At 36.8% G+C, this 19370-nt stretch overlaps 1 protein-coding gene across 2 annotated transcripts in view; it reads left to right on the top strand.

Annotated features, from left to right (window-relative positions):
• Positions 1-18027, top strand: part of TRIP11 (thyroid hormone receptor interactor 11) — a 70172-nt gene extending 52145 nt beyond the window's left edge. For both annotated transcript variants that reach the window (XM_025467814.3, XM_025467813.3), the window contains exons 17-21: positions 6383-6464; positions 7294-7408; positions 7822-7938; positions 9507-9651; positions 14710-18027. In XM_025467814.3, the coding sequence (XP_025323599.1) occupies positions 6383-6464; positions 7294-7408; positions 7822-7938; positions 9507-9651; positions 14710-14930 (680 nt within the window). In that variant the 3' untranslated portion in view covers positions 14931-18027. The remainder of the gene's footprint in view (positions 1-6382; positions 6465-7293; positions 7409-7821; positions 7939-9506; positions 9652-14709) is intronic.
• The last annotated feature ends 1343 nt before the right edge of the window (positions 18028-19370 follow it).

Below are 19370 nucleotides of genomic sequence, written 5' to 3'. Positions count from 1 at the left end.
CAATGCCAGGACTTTAGTTAAAAAAAAAAAAAAAGTTTATATCAATTAGGCGAATAACTAAGCCCTTTTTGACTTAATGGTTATTTTTAAATGTGTGTTTTAAAATAAATTACATCGAGATGGGAATGTTTTTGGTTATTGCATTTTGTGTGTTTTCCTTCATATGGACAGAGTAATTCAGAACATAAATCATTTCTTCTTTTTGTCTTTTGTTCCATTTTTCCCAGATATTCTCCCTTCCTGAGGAGAAATCAATCATTCTTTCATGTACATATCAAAAATTCATTGTTTCCTGCTGTGTACCCAGCACTGAAATAGGCACTGGAAATACAAAGGTTGGGGACTGGTACTTTCAGGAGGTTTGTAGTCTGGCAAGGAGGGGAAGAATACATGTAATCACAGATATGTGACTGATACTGTTTCAAACAGAAGGAACAATTCATTCAGCTTGGTGATGGTGATGTGAAGGGTAGTGAAGGCTAGTGAACGGTATACTTGACCTCACTTGAATGATGAATAGGTACAGTGAAGCAGGCAGGGAGTTGGGGGAGAGCATTCTAAATAGATGGAGCAATTCATGTGAATCTATGCAGCTTACTTTGGAAACTGGCTGAAGAGCCAGTGGACTGGGAATGACCAAAGGGAAGGCATAGGTGGAAGTGGATATGTGGTGAAATAAAACTCCTAAGTATGGATCACAAACACAGATTGTAAACTGGGGTCCCAAGTAATAATATAAAAGAACAAATAGGACCAAGTAGAGACAGTGGTGAGTTGGAGTTTCCTTAGGGAGGTAGCAAATTCTTGGCTCCATCTGACTGTTGCCATGCAGGCCTGTAGGCCTAATGTCAAATCTCCAGATCTTTCAAGAGACATTGGAAATGTAGACTTTTATGTGAAATATTCCAATTTTTTATGTGATACCAAATTAAAACACCCCGTGCAGGCTGAAAAAACATTTCTTTGGGCCAAATTTAGTCGGTGCTGTTTACAACAGGGAGCTTTCAGAAATGAGTTGAGGGTCAGCCTGTAAGCCTAGAAAACCCTTTTGTCATTATTTTCTGTAGTAATGATGATATTCAGTAAGTTGCAAAATTATTACAGTGGGTTTACTTTTCTCAAAATTGCAGCCCTTTCTTTTGGGATATAACTGGTCTGTGTGAACCTTTTAAAATTAAATATGTAATTTGATTCACAGTATTCAGTGGTTTGTTTTGATATGGCAAAATGCAGTACAAATGATCTGAATTCATAGGAAAGGATTGAGAGAGGAGGGTAGAGAGGGAAAATAAATTTGATCTAGTTAAAGATATTTATGTAAAACCTCATTTAAATGTACATAGTAACTCTAATTTAATTGTACAAATAATCCAGGAGACCTCAATGTTGCTATTTCAATGTAGTCAGATTCTGACCTAGTGAAATTCAAATTAATGAGCTTATATTGTATTAATAAATTTTTTTCCTATGAGTTCATTGCTAGGAAGTGGAATTTCAAAAATTACTTTTCATTCATCAATTAATAATTATAATTATGGAATAAAAGCACTCACCATGTACTCTAAATCTTAAAATTCTATATGGTTGAAACGGGTTGAGAGAAATTAAAAGACAAAGCAGATGCCATTCATTATCTTTTAACTTCAAATGTTAAATATAAGATACCTTTTTTAAAAAAAATTTTTTTTCCTTATATTAGAGAGAGAGAGAGAGTACACAAATGGAGGGGAGAGGCAGAGAGGGAGGGAGAAGCAGACTCCCTTGCTGAGCAGGAAACCTGATGTGGGGCTCAATCCCAGGACTGTGGGATCATGACCTGAGCTGAAGGCAGACGCTTAACCCACTGAGCCACCCAGGTGTCCCTATTAAAATGCCTTTAAAAACTATTATTTGGTGTTTATAAAGAAAGTGATGTTGTTGAAATTCTGTGATAAAAAGACTAATTTGCAACCTTTGCTTTGATTATATTTAATTAAATGAAGAGGCTAGGTTTCCTCATTGGATTTAATGTATTAAGATTCACATTTTTTAGGTAACTAGTACAAGTAAGACACTAGATCCAGTTTATTTGCCAGCATATCTATAAATGAAATCATCTTTCTAACATTTTTTCTTCCTTCTCTTGGCTCCTTTGCCATGGTTCATAAAGAAGACAAGACAAAATGGAGGCAAAATCATCAGAGTTAATATTAACTAAAGTGATTCCTTATTGGTATTGGTTAGGGGTAGATTAAAAGATTAATTCTTGAATTATTTTAGAAATCAGATGAGTGAGTGCTAATGCTTAATATAGCACTTCACTGTTTAGAAAAGTCACATTTAATCAGTAGATTCAAAATACTTTGATATTAAGCATATTTTGCAAAATAGGCTACAACATCTGGCCCTGGTGAAAGAACCGTGGTTCATATCCAAGTCTTGTTATGGGACCGTGATTCATATGCAGGTCTTCTGACCCTCAAGTCCCGTTCCAGTCACCTTTGTTTTCTCTGTCAGGTGACTGTTAAATAAATCTGACTTGAGTCTTGTCCAAGGGAGCTAAGTCATGCAATAGCCAAATGACTTTGTAAAGAGTGTGACTTAATTTTATAATGTACTCTGAAGACAGTATTTTAGTGCAGTGTCACTAATCACAAATAAAATGTAAAGTTATGATGGACTTATTTGTTGTAGTCAGTTACATTTTATGTTCAATTTTGAGTGTAAATCAAGTGATGAAGACCACAGTGTCATCTCTAGGCATTACAGAGAAGAGGCTGTGAGATGGCAGGTTTTTAGGATGGCATGTGTCTAGAGTAACTCTTCCCCTAAGCTAGACTAAATCTCAGTTGCTTTATTGTTCAACTTTAAAGCGTATCCCCTAGCCTTTTCTTTTCTTTTTTTAACTTCCAAAGAATTATTTTGGCCTGCTAGATTATTTCACAGGGATATTATATTTGGCTTAAAACCCATTTCTGAATAACCGTTATTTTGTCTGCCCATATAAATACAGTTTTGATTTCAAATTGTGGTTTGAATTAGTGTTCAGTTTTTGTGGAGAAATATTCAGGATCTCTGATGGGAGGAAAATAAGGGTGCCTAGAGAAAAAGAGAAGTCCATAGGGATCTTTGAAGTCAGTGTTTGACTTTTTTTCCTAAATCTTTCCTAGTTAATACCATTCTTCCAAGCCCTCACCCCAAATTCTGAGGGATTTTTTGTAGACTCAAATATCAGAATATGTTTAAACTACTGCTTGAATTTGAAACAGCCCTCTGCATGCATGCAGGATATGCAGAGTTATCAATTTTCTATCACATTAATTTAGGACTAACTTGTATTCAGATGAGTTTAAGAAAATTTTCCCTGTTATTTTGGCCATTAGGATGCTTTCACCCCACCTTTCAGAACAGAGATTTTAATCAAAATTATACTAATATCAATAAATTTTCATCAAGAAAATATCTTTGATTTGAACTTAATTTTTTTTTATTTTTTTTTGAACTTAATTTTTAAAAATAATTTGTTTTTCTTATTTTGAGAGAGAGAGAGGAAGGAAGTAGGGGGAGGGGCAGAGGTATAGCATCTCAAGCGGAGACTCCCTGCTGAGCACAAAGCCCGCTGTGGAGCCAGATGCAGGATTCAATCCCAGGACCCCAAGATCATGTCCTGAGCTGAGATCAAGAGTTGGACCCTTAACTGACTCAGCCACCCAGCACCCCTTGACTTCAACTTTATTAAGACAGATTTCTTGATCTGTTTTTTTATAGAGCAAGGTTAAATTTTTCTAATTTATTTTATTAAAATTTTAATCAAAGCAAAATCAACTCTTTGCTGTATGAATTTTTCTCTGACAATGTCTATCATTCAGTTTTATCTTTCGTTTTTTTTAGTAAGAGAGAGTATACTGTAGTGGTACTGGTTATGCTCCAAAGCAGTGCTAGCCAATACAAATATAATGCAAGCCACATGTATAATTTAACTAATGTTTAGTAGCCATGTTAAAAAGACACAGGTGAGGTTAATTTTAAGTAACATTTTATATAGGCCAATATACAGAATATTATTTTGTTATATAATTGATATAAAAATCATTAATTTTAGAAGAAAGTAAATAGGAGAAGGGAAATCTGAGAGAAAGAGAAGGTGGAGTTAAATTTGACCTTTTTCTCTACTACCTCTCCATAGTGGGGGAGGATGAAACAGAAGACTGTGCCCATTACTCTGCCCAAGACTCAGTTACTCTGGCTCTTAACTGTAGTTCATGAGTGGGATTGGTTAATTCAGAACATCAGCAGGAGATTAATTTACCTGATATTCTTCCTCTGAATAATTGCGAATTCTATTTACATTCAGAATATAGTACTAGAAATGGCCCAAATAGCACCATGTAGTGCTCATAGTATATAGGTGCACATTAAGAACCTAAAATGTCTTTTACTGACTCAGACTTTAATAGTAATCTTGTTCTCTCTCTCTTTTTTTTTAATGTCCAAGTTTAAATTCCTTGCTGGAAAGACAGGAAAGGAAATGTTTGTAGTAGATTTTCCGAATACAAACCTTGCTTTTATAGTATGGTTATGGCAACCATCTCTATTTTGGTAAAGTTAGCCTATTATATGAATTACATTTTGCAATTTAGAAGAACCAGAAACCATTACAAACAGTTAAACTGAACATTTTTGTATATACATTTGGTACTTTAAATCAGAATATTAGGCATTGTGCAAGGCAGATTGAAACATAAAGCAGATGAATCTGTCCTAATCTGTAGGGTTTAGAGAAAATTTGAGGAAGTGATCTATGAGCTTTGATGTGAAGGTGAATAGGAGTTAATAAACAGTCCTGATGGAAAAGAGCTCTTCAGGTGAAGAAAAAACATCTGCAGAAGTCTTGCAGTAGGGATTGAGAGTCCAGAAATAAACCATACATTTTTTGATCATTTGGTTTTCAACAAAGGTGCCAAAGGAATAGTTTCTTCAGCATATGGTGCGGAAACAACTGGATATCTACATGCATAAGAATGAAATTGATCCCTTACCTCACACCATGCATGAAAATTAACTCAAAATGGACTTGCACTTTAGAGTTAAAATTATAAAACTCTTAGAAGTATACACAGGAGTAAATCTTTGTGTTGTTGAATTAAGCATTGATTCCTTTGATGTGACTCTAAAAGCACAAACAAAAGAAAAAATAAAAACAAACAAACAAAAAAATAATTAAAAAAAAAATAAGTTGGACTTCATCAAAATTGAAAACTCTTGTACTTTAAAGGATAGCATCAAGAAAGCAAAATGACATCCCATGGAATGGGAGAAAATATTTGTGAGTCCTGTATCTGACAAGAGGACTTGTATCCAGCTACCACCAGGAAAATGCAGCATAATTCAAAGAGTAGTTTTGTGGAAAGAGGTCAGAATATAGTGTTTGGATTGGAGTGCTCCTTGATTTGAAAAGTAGAGCTCTGCTACAGAGCAATCTCTTCATTTCTTTCAGAAACAAACTTGTAATCTAGCTTTGATAAGCATCTCCTTCAGCTCAAACTATCTATTTCTGAGGTGACAGGTATCAAAGCTTCATGGGTCTGGCTCAGAGTTCCTTCGTCTGGGAATCCTTGGCCCCGTGGTACGTTCAGATTTGTGAACAGGGTATCTACTGTTGTAATTCTAGACCTTGCCTGTAGTACTGCTTGGATTCCAGCCGTTCCACCAAGATTTTACAGATTTGCTTCCTTTTTAAATAAGAATTATAAAATAAAATAGTTCAGCATTCTTCTGAATTAGTCATAATAAGCTATAGTTATCTTGTTTAGTATATTAGAACCAGTGATCTGATTTGTGTTTTGCAACCTATATACCTCAGAATACTTTGTCCTGTGAGCTGCATCTGGAGCCATGCTCTTAGTTGTATTAAACACTCTTCTTACCTCACCAAAAATCAAAGTCCAGCCAGGAAAATGGAAAAAGGAAAATCTAAAATTGTCCTTTCCATTTCTCCCCAGAGTGGCTCTGGAAATGTTTTGTGTAAGGAAGCAGTGGTGAAAATTTTCTTTTTTGCTATTAAGTTTCTGAAGAGAATGAAACCCCTTTTTGGTTTTTAAATTTTCTACTAAAGAATTGAATCCTTTCTGGGGATAAACTGTGTGAATCAATGCATATCTAGCTGTTAGGTTATTTCTATACCAGAAAGCCCAGTTCCCTGAATCAAAGAAGAGATGGAAGTAATTCAGTATTACTAATTAGAATAAGTGTGTGTGTGTGTGTGTGTGTGTGTGTGTATACACACACACATATACACAAAATTTGCAGGAAAGATGCTATAAATCTCATATATTCATCCAGGCTATTTTAATCAGTTAATGACTGTCTTTATTCACTCTTTATTCACATGTTTTTAAAACAGATGAACTCCGACAAGAAATGCTGGATGATGTACAAAAGAAATTGATGAACTTAGTAAACAGCACAGAAGGAAAAGTGGACAAGTATGCTTTGCCTTTTAACTTTTATGAATTTTATGGAGATTACCTTTATGGTAAAAACAGGTTCTACATGTAGGTGTTCATACGTGATTTTTGAAAAAGCCTTTTCTTGTATGGTGATGAGGTATAGGTTGTTTTTATGAGGAGTCAGTAGAATAACTTCTCTTGGTTTTTAAATGGATTTTTCCCAGCTCAAATTCTTTTTCTTAAAACCATATGGATGAGTTAAAACATCACCATAATATGAAGGACTTAGAAAATAAAAAGTTTTATTCTTAGCATTCTTTTTTAGCTCTCCTTAAATGAACATACCTTGTTTAAATATATTAGGTCTGAAACCTAGGTATATATGTAACATATAATTAATATTTTAAAGATTTAGATATTATTAACGAATTTTTAATAAAATGTGAGTAGGGAAGTATAAGCATACCTGTGAAGCACAAGAGCTGTCCTCACCATTTGAGATGAGGAGGGAGACATCAGGAGAATCTTAGGGCAGAACCTAGACAGACACTGAGTGAGAGTCACCAAGTACCATCTCAGCTGATCGATGTGGTTGGAGAAAGTGAGTGGGTGATAAGTGATGTTTAATTTAAAAGGTATTTAAAGGTATTTATTTAAAAGGTTTTTAGATTATTTGAGTCTCTTTGATGAGACTTGTCAAGAGTTTTTTTTTTAAGTACTTCGAAATATTTTATTGTTTAGTGTTTTTTTGTTAACTTATTTAAGTCTTATCAAATACGTGTATGTTTAGTGTTTATTGTGTGGATACACTAAATATGAGGATGACTATTGAGCTACCTTGAGCTGTTCCTGCCTTTATTTTCAGAGTCCTAATGAGAAACCTCTTCATTGGACATTTCCACACACCAAAGCATCAGCGCCACGAGGTGTTACGATTAATGGGAAGCATCCTTGGTATCAAGAGGGAGGAAATGGAACAGGTAACTGGACGACAGAGAACCATTTTGAATACATTTATAACTCCAACAGTGTCATTATATAAAATTGTCTTTTACTCTCTATTATATGTTTCCTTTTTCTTAGTAATGTGGAAATAGAACAGTTGACACTACAGTGAAGAGGTGGATATGTTCAATTTGTATAATACTCATTTTGTCACTAATAAGCCATCTTTCCTATTAGAATGTTGAAATTTTGAGACATCTCCACTTGGATTTGAGATAGTACTTGAGATTTGTAGCTTTGAGAGAAGCTAGGAAGCTTCCTAGGAAGTAGGAAACATTTACTAGGAATTGGACTTGAAAAGCAGTTTGCTACTATCTGAAATCATGTTAAAATTGTTCTTATTTTTTCTTGTATTGATAATATTTTCCGCTTTAAAATAATCTTTCAGTTGCTTCATGAAGATCAGGGTGGTGTTACCAGGTGGATGACTGGATGGCTTGGAGGAGGATCAAAAAGTGTCCCCAACACACCTCTGAGACCAAATCAACAATCTGTGCTTAATAGCGTAAGAGCCAATTTTATTCTTGCTCTGAATATGAGTGGTGAAATGACTGTGCATCACTTTTATTTGCAAAAATCAGATTTCTTTTTTAGGTTATTTTATTATACAGCCCTTTTATTTTGAAGTGGAAACTGAGATCCAGAGAGATGATTAGCTTAAGGATAATAAGCCAGTTTAAATAATTTTATTGCGGGATGCCTGGGTGGCTCAGTGGTTGAGTGTCTAGACGCCGTTGGCTCAGGGCATGATCCCACGTCTGGGGATCGTCTGGGGATCGAGTCCCACATTGGGCTCCCTGCAGGGAGCCTGCTTCTCCCTCTGCCTATGTCTCTGCCTCTCTCTCTCTGGGTCTCTCATGAATAAGTAAATAAAATCTTTAAAATAAATAATTTTATTGCATATATGTTTTACTTTAGCTTCTTATTTATACAGTACTTTTGGTTTTCGAAGTATTAAGTATTTTTATATTTGATCATGCTGCTATAGGCACAGAGACATTTGTCTTACTACTAAATTATGAGATTCTTAAAGACAGAGGCTTTATTTTATTCTTGTTTGTATCAGCCTGTCATTGAGCACTTATTTACTGAGCACCTGCTGTGTATCAGACTATTCTCAGCATTGGGGATGCAGCAGCAAACCAGAAGACAAAGTGCCTACCCTCAATGAACTTGTATCTTGGCAAGAGGAGGCAGTTAATAAACGTGAAAACGCAGTGCGTGGTAGTCTGAATGAGCATTCACAAATTGAGTAGCTTGGGCTGTCTGGCTGGCTCAGTCGGCAGACCCTATGACTCTTGATCTTGTGAGTTCAAGCCCCATACTGGGTGTAGAGATGACATAAATAAATAAAAACTGAAAAACTAAAAATAAATAAATTGTGTAGCTGTGAATTAAAATGTGGAGTTTATTTCTTTATTTTACTTTGTTTTTTAATAAGACATTGAGGATAGAAGGCATACTCAGAGCTGGTTGAAGATAAAAAATACCCTATTTAAATTGAGTGGCATGAAATTTATTTTAAAGAAAAGGTTTAGGGGTGCCTGGTGGGCTTAGTCAGTGGAGCAGGTGACTCTTGATCTTGAGGTTATGGGTTCATGCCCCATGCTGGGTGTAGAGATTACATAAAAATAAAGGAGAGGTCTACACTGCATTATTTATCTGATATTATGGTGAGCTTTTGCTCTATTCACTGATTGATTAAATATGACTAATACTTGTTTTCTATCAATATCGTGTTTCATGTCCATGTAGACTGTTACTAGAGTGATTTAAGATGACGCCTTAAGTGCCATCGATGGCAAACCTGAGTGTCATTGGGTAGCTAATTATGACTAAGGTTTGTAACAGATGTTGTCATCAAACATTACTGATTGAATTGCTAAAGATTTTAATTGATAAACATAAGCACTAGTGGTTTTAATGGTTCATATAAAGCTTAATTATATAAAGAGGTGATTCAGAAGACATGATTAGTTTTTGACATTTAATTAGGGTAGCAGATACATTTTCTTAGTTGTAGTGAATGTAATTTAATATCTGCCTAATATAACCCAAATATTATTTCTTTAGTCTTTTTCAGAACTTTTTGTTAAATTTCTAGAAACAGAATCTCATCCATCTGTTCCACCACCAAAGCTTTCTGTTCATGATATGAAACCTCTGGATTCACCAGGAAGGAGAAAAGTAGTCATACATGTATCAGAAAGTTTTAAAGGTAAAACCAGATATTTATTTTTTTCTACAATTAAAAAAATTGAATATTTAATTTATGATTGTGCTTTGCAGTGATACTAAGTTTTTAGTGTTTTTGAAAATGTGGGGATCCCTGGGTGGCGCAGCGGTTTAGCGCCTGTCTTTGGCCCAGGGCGCGATCCTGGAGACCCGGGATCAAATCCCACGTCGGGCTCTCGGTGCGTGGAGCCTGCTTCTCCCTCTGCCTGTGTCTCTGCCTCTCTCTCTCACTGTGTGTGCCTATCATAAATAAATTTAAAAAATTAAAAAAAAAAAAAAAAAAAAAAAAAAAAGAAAAGAAAAGGTGCAGCGACCTCTTCCAGAATTCCAGTAAGGCATTAGATTTTGGCTTCATATATTCATGTAGCAATCTGGTATTTAATTAGCTTAGATTAACCTAAACAATATGAAATATTTTTCCTTTGTATAGTGGAATAGTTCCTCTCTCTGCATAAGCCAGTTTGAATTAGTCTTGGAAGTGTGGTGAATCAGTAAACCTTTGCTTAGTCACCTGTTTTTCTTTCCTACTAATGGTGCTTATTGCTAAATTAGGGTTAAAAGTCTAGTTTATAGGAGTGCCTGGGTGGCTCAGTGTGGTTAAGCATCTGCCTTTGGCTCAGGTCATGATCCCAGGGTCCTGGGATGGAGCGGATCTCCCTGCCACTCCCCCTCCTTGTGCTCACTCCCTTTCTCTCTCAAATAATAAATAAAATCTTTTTTTTTTTTATAAAAAAGTATAGTTTATATTCAGATTGTTTCAGTTCCTCTGTTATAAATATTGCTGTGATGAACATCCTTATAAATTTTTGTACACCTCCTTAATGTTTCCCTTAAGATAAATTTCTGAAAGTACAATACCTACATATAGACATTTCTTGAGAATTAAAATATAATGGCAAATTACCCTTCAAAAAAACCCAAAGTGTAGTTTAGAGAAAGAGTTTTCTCCCTGTGCACATCTGAGTGTTACACTCAGTAACCAAACCTTGGTTATGTCAATAATATTTATAAAAGCAGTTTAGTAAACTGGTTTAGACATCTAAGAATGTTTTGAAGCATTCTTACATGTTAGAAGATGTGCCTGGAAGTAACTTGTTTGATGGTTCTGCCATCTGTATGCATAGTTTTCTATATACTGGGTTGGAAGGGCCAGTTTATTTATATTCATGTCTCCTATATTGGCATGCAGTAAATTTTCTTGAATTGAAACTGAAATATAATTCATTAGACTATAAACAGATTCTTTATTAGAAAGTCTCCCTTTAAAGCCATCTACGAAGAGCCCACAGCAAATATCATTCTCAATGGGGAAACACTGGGAGCCTTTCCTCTAAGATCAGGAATAAGACAGGGACGTCCACTCTCACCACTGCTATTCAACATAGTATTGGAAGTTCTCGCCTCAGCAATCAGGCAACAAAAAGAAATAAAAGGCATTCAAATTGGCAAAGAAGAAGTCAAACGCTCCCTCTTCACAGATGACATGATACTGTACATAAAAAACCCAAAAGACTCCACCCCAAGATTGCTAGAACTCATACAGCAATTCAGCAGTGTGGCAGGATACAAAATCAATGCCCAGAAATTAGTGGCATTTCTATACACTAACAATGAGACTGAAGAAAGAGAAATTAAGGAGTCAATCCCATTTACAATTGCACCCAAAAGCATAAGATACCTAGGAATAAACCTAACCAAAGAGGTAAAGAATCTATACCCTAAAAATTACAGAACACTTCTGAAAGAAATTGAGGAAGACACAAAGAGATGGAAAAATATTCCATGTTCATGGATTGGAAGAATTAATAATAGAAAATGTCAATGTTACCCAGGGCAATTTACACATTTAATGCAATCCCTATCAAAATACCATGGACTTTCTTCAGAGAGTTGGAACAAATCATCTTAAGATTTATGTGGAATCAGAAAAGACCCCAAATAGCCAGGGGAATATTGAAGAAAACCAGAGCTGGGGGCATCACAATGCCAGATTTCAGGTTGTACTACAAAGCTGTGGTCATCAAGACAGTGTGGTCCTGGCACAAAAACAGACACATAGATCAGTGGAACAGAATAGAGAATCCAGAAGTGGACCCTCAACTTTATGGCCAACTAATATTCGACAAAGCAGGAAAGACTATCCACTGGAAAAAAGACAGTCTTTTCAATAAATGGTGCTGGGGAAAATTCGACAGCCACGTGCAGAAGAATGAAATTAGACCACTCTCTTACACCATACACAAAGATAAATTCAAAATGGATGAAAGATCTAAATGTGTGTGAGACGACAAGATTCCATCAAAACCCTAGAGGAGAACACAGGCAACACCCTTTTTTGAACTTGGCCACAGCAACTTCTTGCAAGATACATCCATGAAGGCAAAAGAAACAAAAGCAAAAATGAATTATTGGGACTTCATCAAGATAGAAAGCTTCTGCACAGCAAAAGAAACAGTCAACAAAAGTAAAAGACAACCTACAGAACGGGAGAAGATATCTGCAAGTGACCTATCAGATAAAGGACTAGTTTCCAAGCTCGATAATGAACTTATTAAACTCAACACCAAAGAAACAATCCAATCATGAAATCGGCAAGAGACATGAACAGAAATCTCACAGAGGAAGACATAGACATGGCCAACATGCACATGAGAAAATGCTCTGCATCACTGGCTATCAGGGAAATTCAAATCAAAACCACAATGAGATACCACCTCACACCAGTGAGAATGGTGAACATTGACAAGAAACAATAAATGTTGGAGAGGATGTGGAGAAAGGGGAACCCTCTTGCACTGTTGGTGGGAATGTGACATGGTGCAGCCACTCTGGAAAACTGTGTGGAGGTTCCTCAAAGAGTTAAAAAGAGACCTGCCTTACGACCCAGCAATTGCACTGTTGGGGATTTACCCCAAAGAGACACATTCAATGAAACGCCGGGACACTTACACCCCGATGCTTATAGCAGCAGTGTCCACAATAGCCAAACTGTGGAAGGAGCCTCGGTGTCCACCGAAAGATGAATGGATCAAGAAGATGTGGTCTATGTATACAATGGAATATTCCTCAGCCATTAGAAAAGACAAATACCCACCATTTGCTTCCACATGGATAGAACTGGGGGTATCATGCTGAGTGAAATAAGTCAATCAGAGAAGGACATACATTATATCGTCTCATTCATTTGGGGAATATAAAAATTAGTGAAAGGGAATAAAGGGAAAGGAGAGAAAATGAGTGAAAATATCAGTGAGGGTGGCAAAACATGAGAGACACCTAACTCTGGGAAATGAACAAGGGGTAGTGGAAAGGGAGGTGGGCGGGGGCGGATGGTTGGGGTAACCGGGTGATGGGCACTGGGAGAGGCACTTGGCAGAATGAGCACTGGGAGTTATGCTAAAGGTCGGCAAATTGAACTCCAATAAAAAAAATTTTTTTTAAAGGAAAGTCTCTCTTTTATCTGAAATCTTTTTATTTTAATACAAACTAAAATGTTTGCTAGGACTGTATGTTATTATATGCTCTCAGCTTTATTTCATGTCAGATACTTAAATTTGGATAAAATATTATTTTATATTCTGAAATTCAAAAAATTCTCTTAAAAGTCATTTAGCTGAGTTTTCTATTCTTAACTTTTATTGAAAGAAATGGTAAAAGATTTGGTCACTAAACTTAGTTAAATGTCTTCACTTTTATGTATAGCAAAAACACTTCTTGTCTTGCTACATTAGGTTGTAGCATCTTTAAGTGGCTTCCAAAATTCACTGTGGCAACTTCTCCTGCTCCCTGTCCTCCCTTCCCCCTCCATACCTTCCCCTTTTTCCCTCTCCCTCTTCCTTTTCTTGCCCTTTTCACTTATCAAGACATGTGCCCAGTTTAGATTGATCAGAGATGAAAGCCAGTGATGTTCTGAGCTGGTACAGGGTTTTCAGTAAAAAAAAAAAAAAAAAAAAAAAAACCAAGAAACAAGCTTAGTCTTTAATCCTGGATTTGGAAGTGTGACAAGGATCAATGCTTACTAAAGAGCACCAGAAGCTTTTCCAGAATTTGGAAAGTTGTCATTCACAGGGAAGTAAAGCTTAGGGACCCAGGGTGTTCCACCATAAGTTGATTTGATGAATCTGTGACAATGTTTTCTTTGTTTTAGAGGCTTCTTTTTATTGGAGTTTCCCTTTGCTGAATGATGCTTGTCTCTTAACAGTGAAGTAGTTAGTCTTGAGTAATAAAGCTGAATTCCATCCACCAGGACATTAGGGCATAAACACATCCCCATTTGAACAAAAACTGGTTTTAGTGTACTTTATAGAGAAATAATCTAATGAAGAATTGTTTCAAGCCTTTGAATGCCTAAAAAAGGAGGGACACCTGGGCAGCTCAGGCCTTTGGCTCAGGGTGTCCTGAGATCAAGTCCCGCATTGGGCTCCTGGTATGGAGCCTGCCTCTCCCTCTGCCTGTGTCTCTGCCTCTCTCTCTGTGTGTCTCTCATGAATAAATAAATAAAATATTTAAAAAATAAATACAAAAAGGATTGGGTACTGTAATGCATATATTGTTTTTCTTTGGGTAAATTAATATTAAATCTGGTTGCTATCACTGTGGTATTGGTACCAGTTTTTTTTCATGGCCTTCATAATTATTGAGGAACAGGAGTTCTTAAGTCCTTCCATCTTTCAGGTGAATAGCTAGAAAATTTGCATTGTGACATAGAAAACACCTTCTGAAAAGCTGTTATTACAGTAAATGTAGTTCATCAGTTATATAACTGGTATTCAAGTATCAAACAACAATATTAATGTGTTTAATAAAGTATTAGGCGTGCATACCGATATTCCTCCCTCCCCTGTTCTTTCTCCATTCCTCTCATTTCCTAGCTTGTCTTTTTTTTACCCTTTATATGTCATAGACCCTGCTTAGCGGATCCAGAACCCAGCAGCATTGGAATTAAATTTACTCAGGATCCAAGTCTAGGAACCTAAAACACATTTATAGTGTTAAGTAAATAATATATAGGAGACTGAAAAACTTGTATCTTATCATTTAGAAACCACAGAGTCCAGATGTGGAAGGAGAACAGATGTGAATCCATTCTTGGCTCCCCGCTCTGCAGCTGTGCCTCTCATTAACCCAGCTGGACTTGGACCTGGTGGGCCTGGGCATCTTCTTTTGAAGCCCATCTCAGACGTGTTGCCCACATTTACACCTTTGCCGGTGTCACCTGACAACAGTGCTGGAGTTGTGTTGAAAGACCTTTTAAAGCAATAGATGATTCTCAAGCCAGAGACAACATATGTAGCACTTTAAAGAAACCATGAACACTATGTGTATGTACTTTATCACAAAGTGGCCTTTCAGAAAAAGTCATGTGTTTGTTTGCAGTTGTACATTCTCTGAACTTAATAAAATATTCTTTTTGCTTTTAGAAATTGCAGGTGTCACAGGACGAAGTGTTTGCTATATTGTATGCTTTTTTTTCCCTTATTTGACCTAATTTAGGCTAGAATCATTTGATCTTTTAATTTACAAAAAATGAGAAAAATATTAGGAAAGATTATATTCAAGTCTTAATTGAGTAAAAAGATTGTATTAAGTCAAGGGATTTACAAAAAGAAGAACAAAATAATAGTGGCTTATCTGTATAGTGCAAACAATTGATCTGAAGCATGTATTGATCATCTTTTTTTTTTTTAAGTCTTCTTGAGAGAACTTTGTGTAGATAGGCCAGCAACAGGGTTGTCCCTGGGAGAACATAGGTGTCCTGAGGTGGAATGTGTGTGTATTTTTGGTTCTATGCAATTTTATCACACGTGTAGATTGCCGTGATCACCACAACAGTACAGATACTGAGCAATTTCTCAAGTCGCTGTCGTGCGGTCCTGCTGGATTTTGTAGTCGTGACCTCCTTCCCTACCTGCAACCCGCCTAACCTCTGGCAACCGCCAAGTGTGCGCTGTCTCTGTAATTTTGTCATTTCAAGAGTGCTGTGTAAGTGGACTCATGCAGTACGTAACCTTTGAGGTTGGCTTTTTCTCACCCAGCATAATTCTTGAGACCCATCCAAGTTGTTATGTGTATTGGTAATTCGTTCCTTTTTAATGTCGAGTACATAACAGTGGAGATACGATTTAGTTTTAAGAGCTAGGGTATCTTTTTACAGGTATCTCAAAACTGTTCACACACACGCACACAACCCTTATATAAGCATTATGTCGTACAGCTGCACTTACGTACCTACAATCCGCAATATCACTAAACAGGTACGATACCTCCTGCCTCTAGTCCGAGGTGTGATAGAAGAGGCACAGCCCCCCCCCCCCCATCCTCCTGGTTACTGAGGGTAGTGTCAATAACACCAGCATCAGGTGTTTGAAACTGAGGAGGAAGGGCATAGTTCTTTAATTTTTTATAAAATTGTCATAAAAAATCTTGACCTGGAACTTAATTATATCAAGATGTCATGTTTGTATTAGTTGTGTTGGAGTTGTACATTTACAGACATTTCTTGCAAATTTTGTAAATTTCAGTATGCCTTTAAAATAGAAACATCTGTATAACAAGGAAAGGTGAAAATAATACTAATCCAAATATGTAAATAGGCCTAGCCCTGGCCAGGGCTCAGTTTGATTGTTTGTAAATTTTGCTATGATTAACTGCCTACTGTATTTAGATCAGAAGATCAGAAGTCTTCATGTGCGGATGGGTAAAGCTTGTTTTTCTGAAATGCTTAATAGCTGAGATGTTGCTGCCTCAGAACATCACCTGTGTCCCGAGCTAATGTATTTATATCGCTCTTCTTTGTTAAGTACACTTTAAAGGAAGTTGTACTGGTTCTATATTAGAACTGCCAAACTGCCTCATGTCCATTTTGCCCATTATTATTTCTCTATGAAATTATTACCCTTTAGGTTCTATACGATCCTTCCAGAGATGCTTTCACTGGCCATCTGAAATTATTTGCTGCTTGCCATTAAAGTTTCATGTCAGTGTGGAGCATCTGAAATAAAAGTTTCTAAGTTAAAAAAAAAAAAAAAGATACATGATTCTTCATTTTGAAGAAAGAGAACATACAAAAAAAGTTTTGTCTTAATTTGAAAAGAAGATGCATGGTACATGTTTAGGTAGCATATCATCATATTTTAAAGGCCTTTTATGACCTTTTGAGTATTCTCACCCTCACCCCCATAGTTTCATGTAAGTTTGAAAGCTGTTACGGGTGGATTGCATATCTAAACATGACAGCATGACCTTCCATGGCTGCTGTTTAAGTATGTGATCTTGTCTTCAAGCTGTAGTATCCAGTGTTTCATTGTATCATGGTTGAAACTATAGCTCAGTGGTATGCATACTAAGTGTTTGTTGATCTAAACCAGACGTAACTCATCTACTTTCTGAAACCAAGTTGTGTCAGAGATGAGCCATCTGCTCAAGGAATCTTGGTAACCATACAATGATGAAGCATATAATTGTGATGTTAGCAATAGGACATGGCGAACAGTATTTTTACTACAATATTTTAACTACAGTCCTTTTACTGTTTACTTCTCTCTAAACTTACTAGAATCTGTGGTTGATTTTTGCTTCAGCTGCCAGTTTTTCATAACATTCCTAATGTTTTCAACTGCTATAATATAGTAGAAAAGCCATCCAGCCATTGAGTTTGAGTTTAATATAATCTTGTATCATGGTTGGTTGAGTTTTAGTTCCTGCCATTATTGATTTTTAAAAGAAAGTAGAAAACCAAAATAACAAAAACATGGGGGAAAAGGAATGACTTTCCTAAAGCCAGCCAATTAAAATATTAACCATCCTCTGCAAATAAAGCCTCCTGTTTATTTTAACCTTTTAATGGTTAATTGAAAAGGGGAAAAAGACTCAAAATACTTATCCAGCCAGTAGATGGAAAACAATTCCGTCTTCAGGGATAGGGGAGTGATGAGAATTAGCAGGGAAGTGCCATTATGCGTCAGACTTAAAGAATTTAATCTGTTTTTTCAAGCCAATGAAGTTTTTCATTTAAAACATCTTCCATCCACAAAAATTTCCTTTAACTTTGTAAATATCCAGTAAGTATAACTGATACTTATTTTATATATTCCTATGGAAAAGGTAATGGTATTGTAATGTTCTGACATTTGTGATTGCTAGTCTTTACTTTTTAACTTATTAAGGTTTCTCTAATTAAACTTGATAAGTTGTCTTGGTTTTTAGGGAAATATCTAAATGTGGGAAGTTTACAACCCAGCCTTACTATTGGGTTATGTTTTATAGAGCTAAAGTCAATGCATTTCTGAATTCCTCAGGACCACTGCAAGGCAAAAAAAACAAAAAAAAAAAAACAAAAAAAAAATCCTCCAAATAAAAATGATATATGTAAGTTGGCAATGTCTTTAACCACAATAAAAAATTTTTTTTTTAGCAAACAGCTGCTGACTTTTTCTTTAGAGGGGGGAGAAATGACTTACACATGTTGTTTATAGCAGCAGTTGATGAACTACGGAAGCTAATGTCTTCAAGTGTTCACCGGATGTTGCTGTTAGGATACTATGTGATGTGAGCCGTGGAAATGTTAAATATGAACAATTTAATAGATGCTGAAGATTTAGTATAAAAAGAGGATCTGGGAGGTATTATTTAGCCAGCCTTTTAATTTTCATCCAGAGGTAATAGGCATCATTGGGCTCTTGGTTTTTCAGCAAGATAATTGGTTTATGTCTTCCCTTTTTTCTGAGATGTGAAACTTGAATATTTTTAACCGTTCATGTGATGGTAATATTGGAAGGAGCATGGTTTTTAAAGTTGAGAGATGGAGTACTGATTCTGGTCAACCTTTTCTCTGGGACCTTTAACAAAATTGCCTTGACTGTGGGACTGATTTCTCTCATCGTCCAATACCCACATAGTAAATGATCAAATGACATATATTCATTGCAATATTAAATGAATACATGTACAACTTATGGAAATGCTTTATAAAGCCTGTGGTTCTACACAGAATTTAGAAGTTGTGATTATTACTGCCAAAAAGGTGGGTAAGTGTCAGGAGTGGGGGTGTTACTGAAGCTGAGAGTTGTTCCGAGAAGGCAGGAAGAGATCAGAAGTGTGAAGTGCTTGGCGCCCTGGCAAGGTAAGTTCGAAGAAGAGTCCGTTGGATTTAGGGCCCAGGAGGTTGTTGGTGCTGAGTTTGAGCCTTGTTCATAGAATGGCAGAAGCCAAAGCCGTGTTGTCCAGTGGTCAGTCAGTGCTGAGCAATGAAGTTGTTTGTAGGCCGCTCTTCTGAGGCTCTTCTGAGAAGTCAGACCTCGAGAGACAAAGGATATGAGGAGGAGGGGGGAGGAGGGAAGGCCTACCGGGTTGGGAGCGGTAGCATGTGCGAGTGGCCCTGGAAGGGCCCAGCACAGACCAGACCACGGGGCGGGGGGCCAGGGCTGGGGGCTGTGGGGAGGGTCCTCGAGGAGGGGGAATTGGCAAGGAAGGCCGCCCTCATGGAGACCAGAGGGAGGGAAGACAGGGCAGGCCGAGCAGGTGGGGCTGAAAATGAGGGAGTGGGGAGGCTCTGAGACCAGAGAGATTGGGGGGGAGGGGAGACTGAGAAGCAGCAGGAGGTGCCTGGGGTGGGGGGGGCAGTGGGAGCGGGAAGGCCTGAGCAGGACTAGTGCTTAGAGAAGGAAGCAAGCTGGCAGGTTGTGTCAGATAAAGAGCGAGCAG

The sequence above is a fragment of the Canis lupus genome, chromosome 8 (genome assembly GCF_003254725.2).
Source record: "Canis lupus dingo isolate Sandy chromosome 8, ASM325472v2, whole genome shotgun sequence".
Classification (NCBI taxonomy): Eukaryota; Metazoa; Chordata; class Mammalia; order Carnivora; family Canidae; genus Canis; species Canis lupus.
Note: the sequence above shows the minus strand (reverse complement) of the source record. Positions and strands in the feature narration are given on the sequence as shown.